At 55.2% G+C, this 17510-nt stretch overlaps 1 protein-coding gene across 2 annotated transcripts in view; it reads left to right on the top strand.

Moving 5' to 3' along the window:
* TUBGCP3 (tubulin gamma complex component 3) overlaps positions 1-15883 on the top strand; it is a 36121-nt gene extending 20238 nt beyond the window's left edge. Inside the window, exons 12-22 of one of the 2 annotated variants that reach the window (XM_055543049.1) lie at positions 736-846; positions 1165-1273; positions 2252-2441; positions 3518-3653; positions 3985-4053; positions 5800-5935; positions 10765-10853; positions 11012-11143; positions 12293-12433; positions 14191-14307; positions 14874-15883. In XM_055543049.1, the coding sequence (XP_055399024.1) occupies positions 736-846; positions 1165-1273; positions 2252-2441; positions 3518-3653; positions 3985-4053; positions 5800-5935; positions 10765-10853; positions 11012-11143; positions 12293-12433; positions 14191-14307; positions 14874-15032 (1389 nt within the window). In that variant the 3' untranslated portion in view covers positions 15033-15883. Of the gene's footprint in view, positions 1-735; positions 847-1164; positions 1274-2251; positions 2442-3517; positions 3654-3984; positions 4054-5799; positions 5936-10764; positions 10854-10960; positions 11144-12292; positions 12434-14190; positions 14308-14873 lie in introns of both variants that reach the window. The other variant, XM_055543048.1, reaches the window with a different exon arrangement.
* Positions 15884-17510: the final 1627 nt, after the last annotated feature.

The raw sequence follows: 17510 nt of genomic DNA, 5'->3' as shown, positions 1-17510 counted from the left end.
TGCAGAAATGAAAGCGTGAGTCTGTTAGGACTGTGACTGAAAAAGGAGAATGTCCTCGGTGCAGTAGCAAAGGAGCTGGAAGCAGTGACTTAGTTTCCTCCTTCGCGTCCTGCGTCCTTTCTGCCGTCAGCCGTTAGGCTGGTCCCCGGGTTGGTGAGGCTGAGGAAGCGGACCGGGCAGCTTCCGAGCGCGGCGGTTCTCAGGGCAGAGCCGCCCCGAGAAGGTCACTCCCCATGGCACTGCTGGGTGGGCCACGCCTGCCCTCTGAGCTGTGTGCCTCAGGCAAGGTGCCTGTGCTCCAGATCTGGGCCCCTGCAGGGCTGGGGTGGATACCCCGGTGGGGGAGACGCAGTTGTTTGACACAGGAGGGCGGGAAAACTCTGAGTCGGCTTGAACTGAAAATTGAGCGGGGCCCAGAGGTCTGAGAAGAGTCCCTGTGGATTAGCACTGTCCCCACCCACCCTCCATGTGCAGAGCAGAGGCTGTGAATGGAGGACCACCTCGTGTCTTAAGGAAAAAGCTTGTCTCAGCACCCACCCCTTTGTTATAAGAAATGGGGAATAAGTGATTGCGTTTAGAGACAGCTGTCCAAGGTGCCCTTCAAAACAAGTTCTGTGTAAGTGGTGGGTCCCCCTGGATCTGGAGTTCTAGGATTGCTTGTTTTCTGCTGTACAATTAGTGAGCACTTGGCCGGAAGCATCGCTGTGTCGCGTCTTACTGCCTCCTCACTTGCAGTTCTTCGTGGCGTCAGATCCGACCGTGAAGACGGACCGGCTGTGGCATGACAAGTACACGCTGCGCACGTCCATGATCCCGTCCTTCATGACGATGGACCAGTCCCGGAAGGTGGGCTCCCGCGGCTCGGGCGTCCGTGTCTGCCTGCCTTTGCGGACAAGGCCGGTCTGCAGTGAAACACGTCTTGTGGCCTTTTAGGGTTTGCGTTCTTGAGGTGAAGCGTACGTTAATTGCATCAACGTGTATTTGTGTGTGTTTGTTAATAACAGTTTTTTCAGGTCCTGAAATTTCCTTGATACTATCCCCAGTGTTCCTGCTGTTTAATTTTTAGTCAGTAGAAATCTGTGGCTTATGAGTGTCTGTAGAACTTGGATGTGTGATCATTTTGATTCTGAACAAAGGTAACTCCAGGTTGTCTCCCTCTGCCAGGTCCTTCTGATAGGAAAGTCAATCAACTTCCTGTACCAGGTGTGCCACGACCAGACGCCCCCTACAAAGATGATCGCCGTGCCCAGGTCTGCGGAGCCCCTGCAGGATGGTACGAGGGTGACGGTGGCAGGGCGCCTGCTGCTCCATGCTGGGGGTCTCTCCTCACTCGCTCACGTGTCGTCAGGGTTTTTCAGTAGAATCCAGTGTTGACATGTGTTTTCCAAATGGTTTTGGGCTACATGGGTGCAAACCCGCATTAAGAAGCTGCTTGTGTGAATCAGCTCCAGGTGCTCCTCCTCCTCTGTCGGAAGCTGGGGGACACCAGCTGAGGCTCGGCCTCTCTGGGCCCCGTGTGCTGTCCCCCACCTGCCCTGGGTGCTGTCTGGCCTCCCTGCGGCCTGTGATGCCCTGATGTGGCTGCATGCTGACGGCACCTAGCCATCACGCCAACAAGTGTCATGGCCAGGATGCCTGTAACGCGTGCCATCTCGGGTTTATCCTCGACACCATCACGCCTGACCCGCCCCGGGCCCTCTGAACCCGTGTTTCAGTGCGGCCTGGAGTTGGCTCTGTTGTGGAAGGGCTGTGACCTTTAAATCTGTGACGTGGTGAGCAGTGCCCTCTGGGCTCCCCCAGATGGGAACACAGGCGTCTGCTCCATGTCCAGCGTTGGTAGCGTTTTGGGGTCACAGCAGGGGATGCTGGTGACCCCGACAGCTCCCATGGCCTGTTTTGGAGCCACGGGGAGGCATGGGCTGGCACGTGTGCATGTGAGGGGCCGCGGGCGGGCGCGGGCTGGCGTGTGTGCATGTGAGGGGTCGCGGGCTGGCGTGTGTGCATGTGAGGGGCTGTGGGCTGGCGCGTGTGCGTGTGAGGGGCTGTGGGCGGGCACAGGCTGGCACGTGTGCATGTGAGGAGCTGCGGGCGGGGGCGTGTGCGTGTGAGGGGCTGTGGGCGGGCGCGGGCTGGCGCGTGTGCGTGTGAGGGGCCGCGGGCGGGCGTGGGCTGGCGCGTGCGCGTGTGTGCCTCTTGTTCCTCCTCCGTGAAACGTGATCATGTGTGTGTGTGCTTTCCCTTGTCTTCACAGCTGCAGATTTATTCACCGATTTGGAAAATGCGTTTCAGGGGAAAATTGACGCAGCTTATTTTGAGACCAGCAAGTACCTCCTGGACGTCCTGAACAGGAAGTACAGCCTGCTGGACCACATGCAGGCCGTGCGTCGGTACCTGCTGCTCGGCCAGGGGGACTTCATCCGGCACCTGATGGACTTGCTCAAGTAAGACCGTGCCCACGCGCGTGCGGTAGATTTCAGCAGGGCCAGGGGTCTTGAGTTGTTGTTTAAAGAACGAAGGGCGTTAGAGGAACTTTGTCGACTTCTCGTAGAGTCTTGGGAGATAAAGCCTTGTCATGTCGTCATGTTATTCCCTCTAGCTTTGTTTGCCTTGTTCGCAGAGGTTCATGTGCCTGTGAGTACAGGCCCCGACGGATGTGTAAGGGGCGCGTTCCCTGCTCTTTTGGCTTAGCTTTGGGTGAAAGTTGTCTGTAGGGCAAATGGGAGCAATCGTGAGTGTTGGGGGGGAGCAGGTGTGAGGGGGTGGGCGGGGATATGGGTGTCTGAACCTTTAGGGCCACGTTACAGATCTCGTCCTCTGGGTGACTTGCCTTCTGCTTGGTTTTAATAATTGGAGCATCTCATCCTTGATATCAAACAAAAGCTTTGTTTCTTCTCAAAGGTGCGTTTCCAGTTTCTAATTTAAAAGGAGGCGCCATCCCTGGCCAGCTTGCCTCAGGTCACCTGAGCGACACTGGGGTTGTTGGTCTCCTCAGCCTTTCCTGCCGACATCCTGCACCCTGAAGGCTGCGGGGCAGTTTCTGCGCACCGCTGGGGAGGGCGGGCTCGGCCAGAGAGCTGTTAGCGTGGTGTGTGGGGACGCAGGTGGCGCTCATCCTCAGGGTCTGCTGGCAGCGCGGCTCTGGGCGTCTGCACGTCCCATTGCTCTGGTTTAGCCGAGGCCTGTCCTCCACGGGGAATCTGCAGGGGGCTGTGCTGCTCCAGGACCGGCTGAAGTTAGGAACTATGTTTGCTAATGTGGCGTGTGTCAGCGTTTTAGGAATCAAAACCCTCAAGACCCAGTTTTAAGCTGAATCAGAATTCATTTTTAAAGGACTCTCTCACTCCCCCGATGCTCGATGGAGTCTCACCGTTGATTCTGTGAAGCTTTTGTGCCCGTGCTGTGTTGTTCCACTTGTCTTTTTAGTTTTTATTATTTGGACTCTATAATTTTAAGTTTCTCCAGAGATTATTGTGAATTCAAGTAACGTTCTATTTTACTTTTATACAAATCTGTGAAGACCAGAGCTTGCCCGTCCAGCTACGACTCTGTACCAGCACAACTTGACTGGAATTCTGGAGACCGCCGTCAGAGCCACCAACGCCCAGTTTGACAGCCCGGAGATCCTCAAGCGACTGGACGTGAGGCTGCTGGAGGTGCCGACGCTGGGCCCCACGCGGGCCCCGGGCAGCGTCCCCACGCGGGTGGACCCTGCTGTCGTGTCTGCTCTGGTCTGGGGGGTGGTCTGGAGGGGGAGGGGTGAATCTGGGCCGGACACGCCCTTCATTCCCGCGCACGCCTGTCACCGTCCAGATGCAGGGCGCCGTGTGGACAGAGGTGCGCGTCTCTGCTCGCGCACAGCTTGCGCTTCACACGCTGAGTGGGTTTAGAAACAGGGCTTCGTTTCCTGTGTTCTCGGGGTGTGACCGTGAGGGCTGTGGCCGCGTCAGGGCGGGAGGCCCTGCAGTGGTGTGTGCTCTCGTGCAGGTCTCTCCGGGGGACACCGGCTGGGACGTGTTCAGCCTGGACTACCATGTGGATGGCCCCATCGCCACGGTAAGACCCGCGGGCGGCTTCGAGCTGCTGCTGCTCTGACAGAGATTGCTTCTCTTGGAAGTGATCACTTGGGACCAAGACATACCTGCTGAATGAACACTGCAGCCAGGATCGTGTGTGTGTGTGTGTGTGAGAGTGTGAGACAGTCAGTGGGTGCTGAAGTGCTCTAATACTTTAAAAATTATTAACAATATGATTTATCCTGTCATAGGTTTCAGCAGGTACTTAATAAATGGATTATTCATTTTGTTCCATTATTCTTAGACTGGAGCGACTAATTTAGGATCATTTGAAGCGAACTATGAAGTGTACTTTAGGGGAGTCGTATTTTCACTACTTAGATAACACTTGGTGTTTATTATTCATTTAAACGACCAAGGGAATGGCTGTGCTGTCGCTTGCGGTGCTTTTACTGGGTTTAAACAGAAGCACTGTCTGCCTGAATGGGAGTGACCACACGGCTCTCCCGCCTCTGTAGTTAGACACCCTCTTCACGCCCAGTCTGTCTTCTGAGACTCGGGTGAATGTCCTTGACCGAGATCCCTCTGGCCTTGCTTGTCGCTTTCCCTCTGAAGTATTGAAGATGGACACCCGTTTCTTCTCATTCTTGGGAGATCCCGTGTTGAGGCACCGCGTCTCCAGCTCTGCAGCGTTTCCCTTGTGGCCTCTGCGGGTGCCGTCCTGGCTGGCCTGCCTGTCCCCAATGGCCCGGCCCGGCCAGGTGGACCATCGGCGCCAAGGCTGGGCTCCCCCTCGGCTGCCAGCTCTGCCGTCCGTCTGCTCTGAGGTGCCAGCTGCTGGGCCATGTTTTTACACTCAGATTCCCAGATCAGAGCTACCGTGTTTTCAATACATAGTTGCTCTCAAGCTTTTATCTTTGGTCATATGCAAATTAGTTTTTCCTCATTAATTTATATCTTTAACAGTTTTAGTAATTTTAGTGTACAAAACCAGATATTTTAACAAGTTGTTGGAAACTGTCATATCATACACCATGTTAATATTGTATATCGATGTGTTTTTTCCGTAGTATAAATGATACCATAGCAAAGCCAGCTGCCTTGATTATCTCACAAAATGTGCCTGGAATCATAGCTGAACTGAACGTGTGCATGTGTGGTTTCCTGACTTGCAGTATCGAGGTTGTGCACTGCGCACCTTGTGCATAAACAATTGATCGTGCAGTGTTATGTCTTCAGAATTTTAGATTTTTAGAAGCTCGAGTAGAGTTAGGAAAAGAAGTTAGTATCGTAAATGTATTTGAAAAGAAGTTTGGGATAGATCCTACCTGTGGCTGATAGGCCTGGGTTTCCATGCCATCTCCAGTGGGTTGGTGGTCCGATGAGAGAGTCTGGGTTGGAAGGACGAGGGGTCTCGTCATTGGTTGGTGGGGGTCTGCCCAGGACTCGAAGGGGAGTGGCCGCTGCCCATCCGGTCTTTGCCCTCCAGCCCTAGGGTGGGCGTTCGTCTTGGGTTGGTGCGTGCTCAGCTAACGTCTGTCACACGGAACTTCTGGTCGTCAGGCCAGGCCGTGGAGTGTGCTCTGGCATGCTGGTCGTCAGAGAGGCTGTCACGCGATGAAGCTTTCCTACAATGTCCTGTGTGTGTGCTTGCCTGCTGCTTAGGAGGTGTGAGAGTGGCTCTGTGTCCTCTGGCTCTGTTTCAGGAGAAAAAGAAGACGGAGCCCTGCCCCGGGAGCATGCTCGTGTCCTGGGATCCCGTCAGTCTGTGCTCTGCCCTTTGCAGGTGTTCACGCGAGAGTGCATGAGCCACTACCTGCGGGTCTTCAACTTCCTGTGGCGGGCCAAGCGCATGGAGTACATCCTCACGGACATCCGGAAGGGGCACATGTGCAACGCCAAGCTCCTGAGAAACTTGCCAGGTAACCGCCCGCCCATGGCGTCCGAAGCCTCTCTAAAGCGGGGTCCTTAAAGAAATTGAAAAGTGGCTGCTTCTTGTGCCGTTGGGTCTGTCTTTTGTGAAGAGGCTCGTTTGTAACATCGCTATCTTGACTTCAGTACAAATCAGGAAAAGCAAATTGAGTCAAGTTAGCTTTTTTTTAGGCCATGAAGTTTCTTACAGAATCATATGGTGTTCATACATGTTTAAAAAAAATACTAAGGAAAGCTGTTTAGTAAATCACCAGCTCATTTAAAATTCACTTAATTAGTGTTTTAATTAAAGTCTATCTGGAAATTGCTTTATATACTGGTTTGGATTATTAACCAGAACGTGAAAAGATTCTATAATTTTTACAATTAAAAGCTGTAATAAAACTCTCATTGTCAGATAAGTTTATTTTAATTTTATAAATATTGAATGACTTCAGTTGTAATTTTGAAGTCTTTATACTGAAAGGGATTTGGTCAGAACCTTTTAGAAAGTATTTCCACCAATGATGTCACCAGAACAAGCGGTCATACCCTTAGTCCTCTGGTGGTGGAAGCAGGTTCTGTAAAGGGGCCCATGTGGGCTCTGCCTGTTCACCAGGCGGAGGCCCCCGAGTTCAGGTCAGGGGCAGCCCCAGGGCTGTGGCTGGCAGGCACCCAGCCCTGTCTGATCGTGCGGAGTCGAGGGCTTGCTGGGCGCCCTCACTGCCTGTATCCCCGGGACCCGGCCGGTGGCTCGTGGTGCCCTTGTGCTCCTGGCCCAGCTTCCTCTGGGCTTATTTCCAAGAAGGTAGGTAGTGGGGCCCCTGAAGTAGCTGGGGCGGAGGCCAGAGGGGACGTGTCCCGTTAGATCCTGCGGTGGCTGTGGACGGTAAACGCCTTCAGCGTCCACCTTCTCTAGTGGCCGTACCATGCCTCGCCTGGGGGCCCTTCGGGAGGAGCACCCCTGCGTGTTCCCGGCCTGCCCCACCTTCCCTCTGCCCTGCCGTCCTCCCTGTGGGCCCGGGGTTCCCATTCTCCCCGTTGTCTGATGTGGGTCCGTTCAGTGTGGTGGATGGACCCTGTCGCCATTTCACTCTTCTAAATAAGAACTGTGATACTTAGAGATGCGGGCAGACCTGCGCCCTGGCGGTGGGGCACGCTAGCCGCTTAGAGATGCGGGCAGACCTGCGCCCTGGCGGTGGGGCACGCTAGCCGCTTAGAGATGCGGGCAGACCTGCGCCCTGGCGGTGGGGCACGCTAGCCGCTTAGAGATGCGGGCAGACCTGCGCCCTGGCGGTGGGGCACGCTAGCCGCTTAGAGATGCGGGCAGACCTGCGCCCTGGCGGTGGGGCACGCTAGCCGCTTGTGGCGCCTCTTCTCATGGGAGCGTCAGCAGTGTCTGTGAACTGGCTGCTCTCTTACTTTGCCTAATCATCAGTGAGTTTACTCCTCGGAGATAACGCATACATTCATTTGGTCAATTTTCTGTGTAATTGTAACACAATTCTGTTATGTCGTGTTCGATTTCAGCTTCTTTCACTGAACCTTTTCCCTTGTCATTAAAATCTCTGTAAAACATTTCTGATAGCATAACATTGCCTCATGTGGACATCTTTTATCTTTTCTCTTTGGTTAGTAGTTTTTTTTTTTAAACTATTCTCCACTAATATAAATAATGCCATAAGTGTTTTATAAATAAAATATTTATATGCCTCTGAATATTTCTTTAGAATAGGTGAATTGGAAATGGAATGGCTGGGTTAACAGGTATGACTCTTGCTCTTACTTTATACTTACTAATATTTATATTTGTTAGTATTTACATTTTAACTCTCTTGGTACATATTGTCAGATTACTTTCTAGGGAAGCTGTACCAGTTCACTTTACATCCCCATAAACACAGCTCTCACTGGTCGAGAGTTGTCTGTGTTGCTGGTTGGGGTTTTTTTGGGCAGGGGGTGCTAACATTGGATATTACGTTCAAATTGTCAATTTGATAGGTGAAAATTGAGGTTCATTTATTTATTTTCATTATTTGTTATTTTATTTTTTTGGCTATGCCCCAGAGCATACAGGATCTTAGTTCTGTATACAGGAGGGAAACCTGTGCCCCTGCAGTGGGCGTGCAGAGTCCTGAGCACTGGACTCCCAGGGAGGACCCTGAGCTCATGTTCACTTCCTTTAAGGCTTTAAAATCACCGGTGACTCTTCTTGGTGTCATTTGTGTTCCTTTTTCCAGCAGATTGCCCTTTTTGCCCGTGATTCTGTCGGGCACAGTGTTCTTATTTTTAACTTAACTTACACGGAAGTATTTTACTTGTTAATGGCCAGGCAGCTTGATGAGCAGAGATCCATCGGGTGGTTCGACTTGTTAACACGGCAGGTTTAGAAATGTCCTTCCCACTGTAAATCTGAGGCAGAAATACAGGAAGACTCACAAAACGCTCCTGCAGACAGTGTGTGAGCCCCTCACGCGTGAGCCCGCCTGTGTGGCCACGCGCTCAGTGTCAGTGGTGGTCGCCGGGGGCCCTTTCGGTGACGCTCGTCCAGGCCCATTGTTCACGCCTGAAAATGATTTGTTTAGGAAAAGAGTTTTTGATAATGGTCTGCCTAGATGATTAAATCCATTTATATATATTTAGCTGGATAAAAGAGAATGTTGATCTGAAATGGTTTAAAGAGTTTTTTTTCTTTAAAAAGAAATGGAAATTCTTTCATTAGATTCAGTGAATCTCAGAGCTGTTGCTGTTAGTGGCAACTGGATTTATATTTCAGATGAGGTGTAACCAGAAGAGATGGACGGGTGCGTCCAGATCACTGGGGATGAGCTTCCTGTGTTCTTGCTGAGCTTCTGTGTCAGGGGTGGGGGGGAAGTGCAGGGAGGCCCCCTCCCCAAAGAGTAGTGTTCAAACAGCCCCTTTTTGGTCCTTGTTGGAAATAAAACTGAGCAGGGAGGAGTGGTGGGCCCCCATCCCCTCGGGACTGCTTTCCTTTCCTGGCGGTGAGTGCGGGGCCGGCTGCCCTCACCCTTGGAGCGGCCCAGGCTGTGGAGGCCGCTCTGAGGCCAGCGGGCCTTCTCGTCGTGAGCTTCCCTGTGGACAAGTAGGTCGTGCTCATCTGTTTACTGGCTTCTAATCCAGGTGGTTAGCGCTCCGCCCAGCTGCCGGGCAGCACTGCCCAGCGGGGCCGTGGCCTTGGCTGGTTCCTGGTCTCCTGCCTCAGTGCCACACCTGGGCACTGGGCCGGCCGTCAGGAAGGGGTCTGTGTAGCGCTCAGGGTCCCCAGTGGACGGTGGATGTCAGATGGGTCTGCAGGAGGCCTGACCCTGATCGGGGGCCCTGAATCCGGGGGAAACCTGAGGTCTTACCAGTGTCCTCTGACTCCAGAGCCTCGAGAAATGAGCCGCGAGGGTCATTGGTGAAGTTACTTTTAAATACTGCTGCATCAGCTGTAGATCCAAGTGGAAGGAGGTGATCTTGAATTTGTGAGTACCTGGTTTTAGGGTATTTTTGTATTTTTAACAACTCTCAAGGCTGTTTCCGGTGCTTCTCCAGTTGGCAGAAGCGTCTGGTGCAGATGCTTAGAGGCCAGCCAAGCCGGGAGGGGTCGAGCCCTTGAGAGCTGGTGTGTCTAAAGCCAGCCCTGAAGTTCTTCCTGCAGCCTTGAGGGGGCAGTAGAGACTCACACGCGGTCTGCCGCCTGGGTCAGCCGGAGGGGAGGTGGTGTCTGCTGCCCACCGAGTCCAGCGGGAGGTGTGCTTACTTGTGTCCTCACTGGACTTCAGGGTGAAGGTTGCTTTGCTCTTGGGATTTTTAGATTATGTGCATATTTGTGGATCAGTCGTAAAAACAGAAGTACTTATGTTTTAACTGTGCTTTAAGCGTATTCCCAGGGCGCCGGGTGAAGAGGCTCAGGGCCGCTTCATGTGTGAGTTGTATGTCTCGGAGTGAAGGACCAGCTGACAGCTTGTGAGTCCAGCGGCCTCGTGCCTCAGCTTCTCCCCGGCCAGGAGTTGCTGTGGCCCGCAGAGCCCCCACGTGTGGCCTGGCCTCAGCTTGAGGGGAGTGTTAGGCTCACGTCGTGCAGTTCTCTTCACCCTGCTCGTGTGTCTCGCATGGTCGCTCCTCTCTGAGGAGGGATGCAGACGGTTCCTCCCGGAGCCGCGGCTGCAGCAAGCGGGTTTTCTGGGCAGCTCAGCACAGGCCTGGAGCAGCCCCAGTGGTGTGCCAGATCTCACCCGGGGCACGTCTCCTTGTAGGCGTCCCTCCTGTGCCAGTCCCTGATGGGGCCTTGGGGACAGTGGTGTCCCATAATGGTCCAGCGGAGTCCCTGAATAAGTGAGAAGTCCAAGCAGACAGCGGCTGCTCCCTGGTGACCCTCCAGCCTTTCGCTGGTTTTGTGAAGAACAGGAGTGGAGTCTGGACTCTGCCCATCCCTTCCAAGTTCACGTTCCTCCCAGGTGACAAGGTCATATTCCTTAAGGGGATGTCATTTTTGTCTCCAAATAGCTAGGGAATAGTAAAAGTCTCACACACTGTAGGCAGGCTGACTTAACTGTAAAGAAACCATAAAATTGATCTTATTCAAGATACCGCGTTATTATAAAATAACTTTTTCTTTAATTTTCAAGTTCAGTTAAACTTTGATCTTTGCATTTCTTGTCAGATCCTTGTGTTCTGTGGTAGTGCTGCTCGGTTGGGTGGCCCTGTCTGTCTGTGCATGGAGGCTGGCTCGGGAAGGCTGCCGGCCGTGGGGCCGAGCGGCAGAGCCGGCCCTGCAGGAAGACTGCCCTGCCCCGCGGCCTGCCAGGAGTCTGACAGCCGCCCTGCTCTCTTGCAGAGTTCTCTGGGGTGCTGCACCATTGCCACATCCTGGCGTCCGAGATGGTCCACTTCATCCACCAGATGCAGTATTACATTACCTTTGAGGTAGGTCCTGGTCAGCCCTGCACCGTGGTCCAGCCGCCCTGCGCGGTGTCCCTGGGCCGGGCCGGGCTGCGCTACCTGCTCCCTCGGGCCCTCGGTGTCGGTTCCAGGTGCTCGAGTGCTCCTGGGACGACTCCCTCGGGCCTGGGTGTCGGTTCCAGGTGCTCGAGTGCTCCTGGGACGAGCTGTGGAACCAGGTGCAGCAGGCGCAGGACCTGGACCACATCATCGCCGCGCACGAGGCCTTCCTGGGCACCGTCATCTCCCGCTGCCTGCTGGACGCTGACTCCAGGGTAAGGCGGCCGGCCGGGCCCATCACAGCGTGGGTCGGTGTGTGTGTCTGCTGGGGCAGCGGGGCTGAGGCAGGAGCGGGCGTGAGGCGGGGAGAGTGTGCTGGTGCCCGCCCACCTCCGGGGCCGGGGAGCCTTCCTGAGGGACGGGGACCTCTGACACCCATACAACCCCAGGCAGCTCGGGAACGAGCGTTGAGGGCTTGCTCCTCCGTTGGGGGCGCAGGTGGAAGCCTGACCTCGGGCCCCGGCTGCAGTCAGGACAGGCCATCTGTCAGGATAACCCCTTGTTGCTGACTGTCCCTCCTGCAGGCCCTGCTCTGAACGTTGTGTCTTACGTGTGCTGAGGCTTCTGGGAGCTGCTGAGGCTTCTGGGATCTTTGATTTTATTCAAAAATCTGGGGAAATAAGCAGCACTTTGCTTTCACTTGAGATAAATGTGAAGTAGGAAGTAGACTTTCAAGCGCATCTTTGACGTTTAACTATGTGACTTCAGTGACATGTCAGGCTTACTGAGGGCCGCCCGCCACTAAACCTCTGCTCACCTCAGGGGCCCTTTTGGGGAGCGTGATGTTTGCACGGCTTTCCTTCCATCTGAGTTTTTGAGTCTGCTGGTTAGCCATCTGTGACTGGGCAAAGATACTTTGAATTAAGCGAACGTACTGTCCCACTTGTTCAAAACTGCCCTTTCATTCCTGGTGCAAAGCATGGTATGATACTGTTTTCTAAAAATCCTTGCAGAATCTGTTTACATTTTTTAAAGAATTTTCTCTCATATTCTCTGGGTCTGGTTTTGGCATGTGTCACCAAAAAAAAAATTGCTTTCCCGTTTCTTTCTGATCCTCAGAGTAGCTGCACTGCAGACATGGCTCTGGGCTCCAGGGGTTGGGCAGCACGTGGGGGCTCTCGAGGTCGTGGCGGGGCCAGGAGGTGGGGTGGGCAGGGCTGGCTCTGGCCGCTCCCGTCACTGTGGAGGCTCCTGGGACCGATGTGGATGAGTGAGAACAGTTAAGAGGCCTTGAGAGTCAGAGTTGATGTCTGGGTTTACAGTGGTTTTTCGCTAATGGTCAGTGTATTATTTGAAAAGTGTAGTGATTAATACGTATGTTGGGGGCTCTGTTCATAAGAGAAAAGGCTGTTCTCTCTCTCCAGGCTCTTCTCAACCAGCTGAGAGCCGTGTTCGACCAGATCATTGAGCTTCAGAGCACGCAGGATGCCATCTGCAGGGCCGCTCTGGAGGAGCTGCAGAGACGCCTGCAGTTTGAGGACAAGAAGAAGCAGCGGGAAGCTGAGGTGTGGTTTGGGGGCGGCTGGCATGTTGGTTTAGGTGGTAAGCAGTTGCCATGGAAACTGCAAGCCCTCAGGGACTCTGCTGCGGTCACCTTGTGTCCCGCTGGGTCCTGAGTGGGCTGGGTGGTCACCGTCACCCAGCTCAAAAACAAATGAAGGCCAAGCGCACAGGAAATTCAGGGCTCTGCCCCGTGTCCCTCAGGGAGTGTCCAGATGTCCGTCTGCGTCGGTGTCTCCGCTGGGTGGTGCCTGACCACACACGCTCATCTGGAGCGGGTAGGCTCAGGTGTGCACACAGGAACTGCATTTCTGCGCTCGGCTGTTCCTAGCAACCTCACTGCAGTGTTTCATTTATAACCTTGAAGTACAGATACTGAATAAGTTTGGGTCTTCATGGGATTTCTTGTATTGGGTTTAATCTGTACAGGCTTTGGCTTTCTCAAGGCGCTTGTTCTCGGGGCGGTGACAGATGGGTTTTCAGCTGACGCGGTTCAGTTCTGTGTTGAGTGTTTCCTCGTCTGTGCCAGTGGGGGTGTAACTTGTAAGAATCCAGCGTGTCTGGCACGTTGTCTCCCGTGTACGTGGAGACAGGTGTTTCAGGGCCGTCACCTCGCGGTTCTGACGCACGGGGTCGTGGACCTGTGGCTGGGAAATCACTCTGCTGCTGCACCATGGGGAAGAGGCCGGGATGCCGCTCCGAAGCCGTGGTGTGCACAGGTGTGTACAGGTGTGTGTGTGGGGGGGTGGGGTCAGAGAGCAGAGAGCAGGGTGGGCTCCTGCCGGAAAATTAGACTTCCAAGCACAAGACACACAGAAGGATTCTGTGTGTGTCCTGGACACGTGTTCACTCCGTTTGCATTGCCAGGAGCAGGGTTTGTGGCTGAGACATCAGAGCTGGCGACACCCCCAGGGCCTCCTGGCCAGGGCAGCCTGAGGCTCAGGCCCGTCACCGGCTTCCTGCCTTTGCTGACTTGCCCTGCCAGAGCCCCGTTTCCTGATTCACAAAGTGGGAGTAAGGATAAATGCACACACTCCCCGGGCGCCCGTTCTCACGTGCTCGCGCGTGTCAGCTGCTGGGCAGGCAGGCGGTGTTGGGAAAGCCAGCTGTGCTGACTCCCAGACCGCCCCGGCCTGGAGAGCCTGCCCTTCCCGGGAGCCGTGAGCCTGTGCTCTGGGCCCAGGCCCCCCGGAGACGGTACCCGCTGTGCGTGCCAGCGCCTCGCGGAGCAGACTCACATAGTGAGGCGGGTTGTTGGGTGTGTTGTGTCCAGACGGCAGGAGCCGGCAAAGCTGAAACCGTGCCTGAAGAGTGATCGACGCTCAGGAGGCCGTGACCCAGCAAGCCACCGTCAGACCTGAGGCCCCTGCACGTGGGGGGCCCGGGGAGCCTTTCTGCTGTCTCCTAGCTTCCCGAAGCACCCGTGGGTGTGGTCAGGTGTCCAGGACACACACAGGACCCTTCTGTGTGTCGCGTGTTTGGAAGTCTTGTTTTCCAGCAGGAGCCCACCCCTCTCTTTGCTCTCTGACCTCCCCGCCCCCGACACACACACCTGTACACACGTGTGCACGCCATGGTCTCGGAGCGGGTGTCCCGGCCTCTCCCCCATGGTGCAGCAGCAAGGTGATTTCCTGGCTGCGGGTCCTTGACCGCGCGTGTCAGAACCACAAGGAGATGGCCCCGAAATAGCTCCCCCGCCCACGTCTACCCCTGCCCGCGTGCATCTTCGTCCGGAGTCTGACCTCTGGTTCTCCTGACTCAGGGCCAGTGGGGCGTGACGGCAGCAGAGGAGGAGCAAGAGAACCAGCGGGTCCGGGAGTTCCAGGAGTCCATCCCAAAGATGTGCTCCCAGCTGCGCATCCTGACCCATTTTTACCAGGTGCGTGTCCAGACCTCGTGCTGTCCCCGCAAGGGACATGTGCTGTCGAGGGGCGGACAGGCCTCACTCGGTCAGTGTGGCCTCGTCCCTGCGGTCAGAGACGGGTCAGAGCTCCCAGGCGCGTCCCCCGAGTGGAGGAGGATCTGTGGTGTGAGCGGGCCCCTCTGGTGACTCAGCCCTTGCCCTGGGCCCTGAGGCCGTGGTTCCCAGCGCGCGTCTGCTCCTTAAGTTCTCCAGTGTCTCCCGTCGGGCTTCCTGACTCTGTGTGCTTTCTAGTCACGTGGAAGGTGAGCAGCGTAGCGCTGGGCTTTCCTGCTCGGAATTAAATCAGCAGGTGCCCTTTCCGTGCTTGCTTTGCTGTTGCACTGATTCTTGTAGAACTTAAGGGCCAGGAGGAAAATCTGTGGGTTAGTCCTTTCCCGTGAAGCTGCTGTTGTGAATTTCATTGATGGTGTGACCCCTGGTCCCGGGACCTGCCAGGGTGGGAGCTGCTGGAGGCCCCCACGGGCTGCACGGCGGGGGCTCCGCCCGAGCCTGAGCGAGCGCGCCCCCCTCTGTCTCCGCAGGGCGTGGTGCAGCAGTTCCTGGTGCTGCTGACGACCAGCCCCGACGAGAGCCTGCGCTTCCTGAGCTTCAGGCTGGACTTCAACGAGCACTACCGGGCGCGGGAGCCGAGGCTGCGTGTGTCCCTGGGCGCCCGGGGCCGGCGCAGCTCCCACACCTGAGGCCCAGCGCGGGGGCCACCACGGAAACGTCCCCGGGGCCTCCGGGACGCCGGCTCGGCCAGAGGCGGGGCGGGCCTGTAGACGTCGGAACTGACCGTGTTCGTGACGTCACTAAGTTAAACGGGCTGGCTTGCACTATCCGAATTTATTTTTTAAAGTCTTCATATGTAAAAGATACCATACTTTGAGGCTCCTAAGCCCTCCACGATATAATTCATATTTGTCACTTTTTAAAAGATCACACTTTGTTTTAGAGAAAATTAAGGCGATGGATATTCATCAGTTACGATGGTAATGTCATTGCTATTTTTTTAACATCCTCTTTAGAGGCAATTCTTGTTAATATAACCAAATTAAATTGAAATCTAATGTCCCTACTAAGGAAATATAGAGAGCATTTTATTTTGGTTTTTAGTGTTGTAAAATACTAACGTCTCTAAGGACCTTTCTATCAGTGTGTTTACACGTTTATTCTTTTTTTCTCTCCTTCAAAGTTTACATTTTTGTATCTCATTTACTCTCAGATAACTTGGGAAATAGTGTAGAAAAGGGCAGAGTCCTGATGCCTCAGTTCTTTGAACCATCAGCTGAAGCACCGTGTAAATATGGATGCCTGGAAAGTTAACGAAGTATTTTATTTTCAGGATTCTGATAAGCATTGGAAAGAAATTGTCTTGAATAATGAAGATTTCCTTTTTCCTTGCCTATTTTTTCATTGTAAATATTTATATACTGCTGCCCAGATGTTGGGGGGACATTTTTTGTAAAAATGTCATATCAAGTCACATAAATCTGCCTTTATTATGTTGCGTATGTGAAAACTTAGACAATTAAAAAGCAATTATCTTTCAGATGTGTTGGTTTTTTCTCGACTTGTCTGTGAGGACAGTTCAGCCCCAGGCTCCAGGGCCGGGTGTCGGCAGGGTGTGTGCTCAGCACATGAACCACCATCTGTGAAGCCAGGAAACTAGCCGTGTGCACCCCTCGGGCTCGGGTGAGCGAGGGCCCCCGCTCCGGGGGTGGGGAGATCGGTGTTCCAGCACCCACACGGCTCCTCTGGGCGCAGGGTCCTGCAGGACAGAGGGGCACCAGGGGCCCCGGCTGCCCAGCAGCGGACCCAGGATGAGGTTCAGAGCTCCCTAGGATACACGTTTACTTTCGGTTTAGAAATTCGCGTGGCAGAGCTGGGAAGCAGGTTCCCCAGTGCACAGCTCCCCGGAGGGGCTGCCCAGAGCCCGCGGGGCTCGGAGCCTGCCTCTGCTCTGTCCCGAGCGTCTCTCAGAGATGAGTCCTTGGCAGAAAGCACGCTCGCACACCGCTCTGTATCTAGAGAGCTATCAAGCAGTCAAGCCGACACTGTAGGCTGAAGACAGGGAGCTTCCTGGGGCCAGGGCCGCGGGGTGGGGCCAGTGGAGGCTCTCAAACCTCAGGACGGGTTGTGGGTCTGGCCCCCGAGGGTCAAGCAGCCTGTCACCCAGCAGGGTCTCGCCCAGAAGAGTTGGCATTGAGTGGGGGCTCCACCTGGGGCGGGGGAGGGGAGAGCCCGCTGTGAGTGAGCTGTCTGGAGGCAGGAGCCCCCACGGCCCCAGGAGGTCACTGCTTCCACCAGAAAATGATCACTGCTCGCAGCTTCCAGATTGTCACGGGGGAGAGCCTTCCTGGGGCCAGGGCACAGTCCTTGGTCAGGGGGCCCTGTGCTCAGTGGGCAGGAGCCCCCCGCCCCCGCTGCCCCTGCTGCCACCCAGGGAGGCCAGTTGCTGAGGCTGAAGCCCCAAGGCTGAGCTCCTGCTGGAGGACTGGCTGCTTGTCCTGGTGGGCGAGTGGCCTGTCCCCCGGGCCTGGTCCCCAGCAGACTCCATCGTGGGCGACGCCCCATCTCTGGGGAGGGCGTGTCCTCCAGACTGGACTCTGGGACAGGAGGGCACAGCCCACGGAAAACCCCACTTGCAGGGAAAAGAGTCAGGTCGAATAGCCACGGTCACACTCAGACTGGGTCACAGGGCGCCACGTCCACATGAGGGCGAGGGGCGGAAACCACAGCGGCCACGGGGCGGGGGGGTGGTGCCTGGGAGACCCGGCAGGCCCCCCGCCCTGGGGGCGTCTCCACTGCTGTGTGTTCTGGGGGCACCCAGGCGCAGCAGGTGCCGTGCCGGGGTCACCTGGCCCTGCGCTGGGGCTGAGCGCCCCGGGCCTCGGGGTCAGCTCCCCCGCCTGCTTGGAGGGGGCACCGCGGGGGGTGCACCGCCACAGCCTCATGCCTTGCCCCGCCCTGCCGACCGGGGAGCAGGGGCGTGAGCACACGGGGATCTCTGCCTCCAGAGAATGGAGTCAGATGGTATGGAAATCCGACCAAGTGATAATGGATATTGTTCTGAGGCAGTGTTGCCAGGTGTCTCTTCAAGAAGAGAAGTATATTTCTCTGCCTTTCTTCCGGTTTAAGGTTTTAATAAAATCGCAATGAGGGAAAGTCGCATAGCA

This window comes from Bubalus kerabau, chromosome 12 (assembly GCF_029407905.1).
Source record: "Bubalus kerabau isolate K-KA32 ecotype Philippines breed swamp buffalo chromosome 12, PCC_UOA_SB_1v2, whole genome shotgun sequence".
NCBI classification, from domain to species: domain Eukaryota; kingdom Metazoa; phylum Chordata; class Mammalia; order Artiodactyla; family Bovidae; genus Bubalus; species Bubalus kerabau.
The sequence above is the reverse complement of the archived record's forward strand: the minus strand, read 5'-3'. Positions and strand labels throughout refer to the sequence as shown.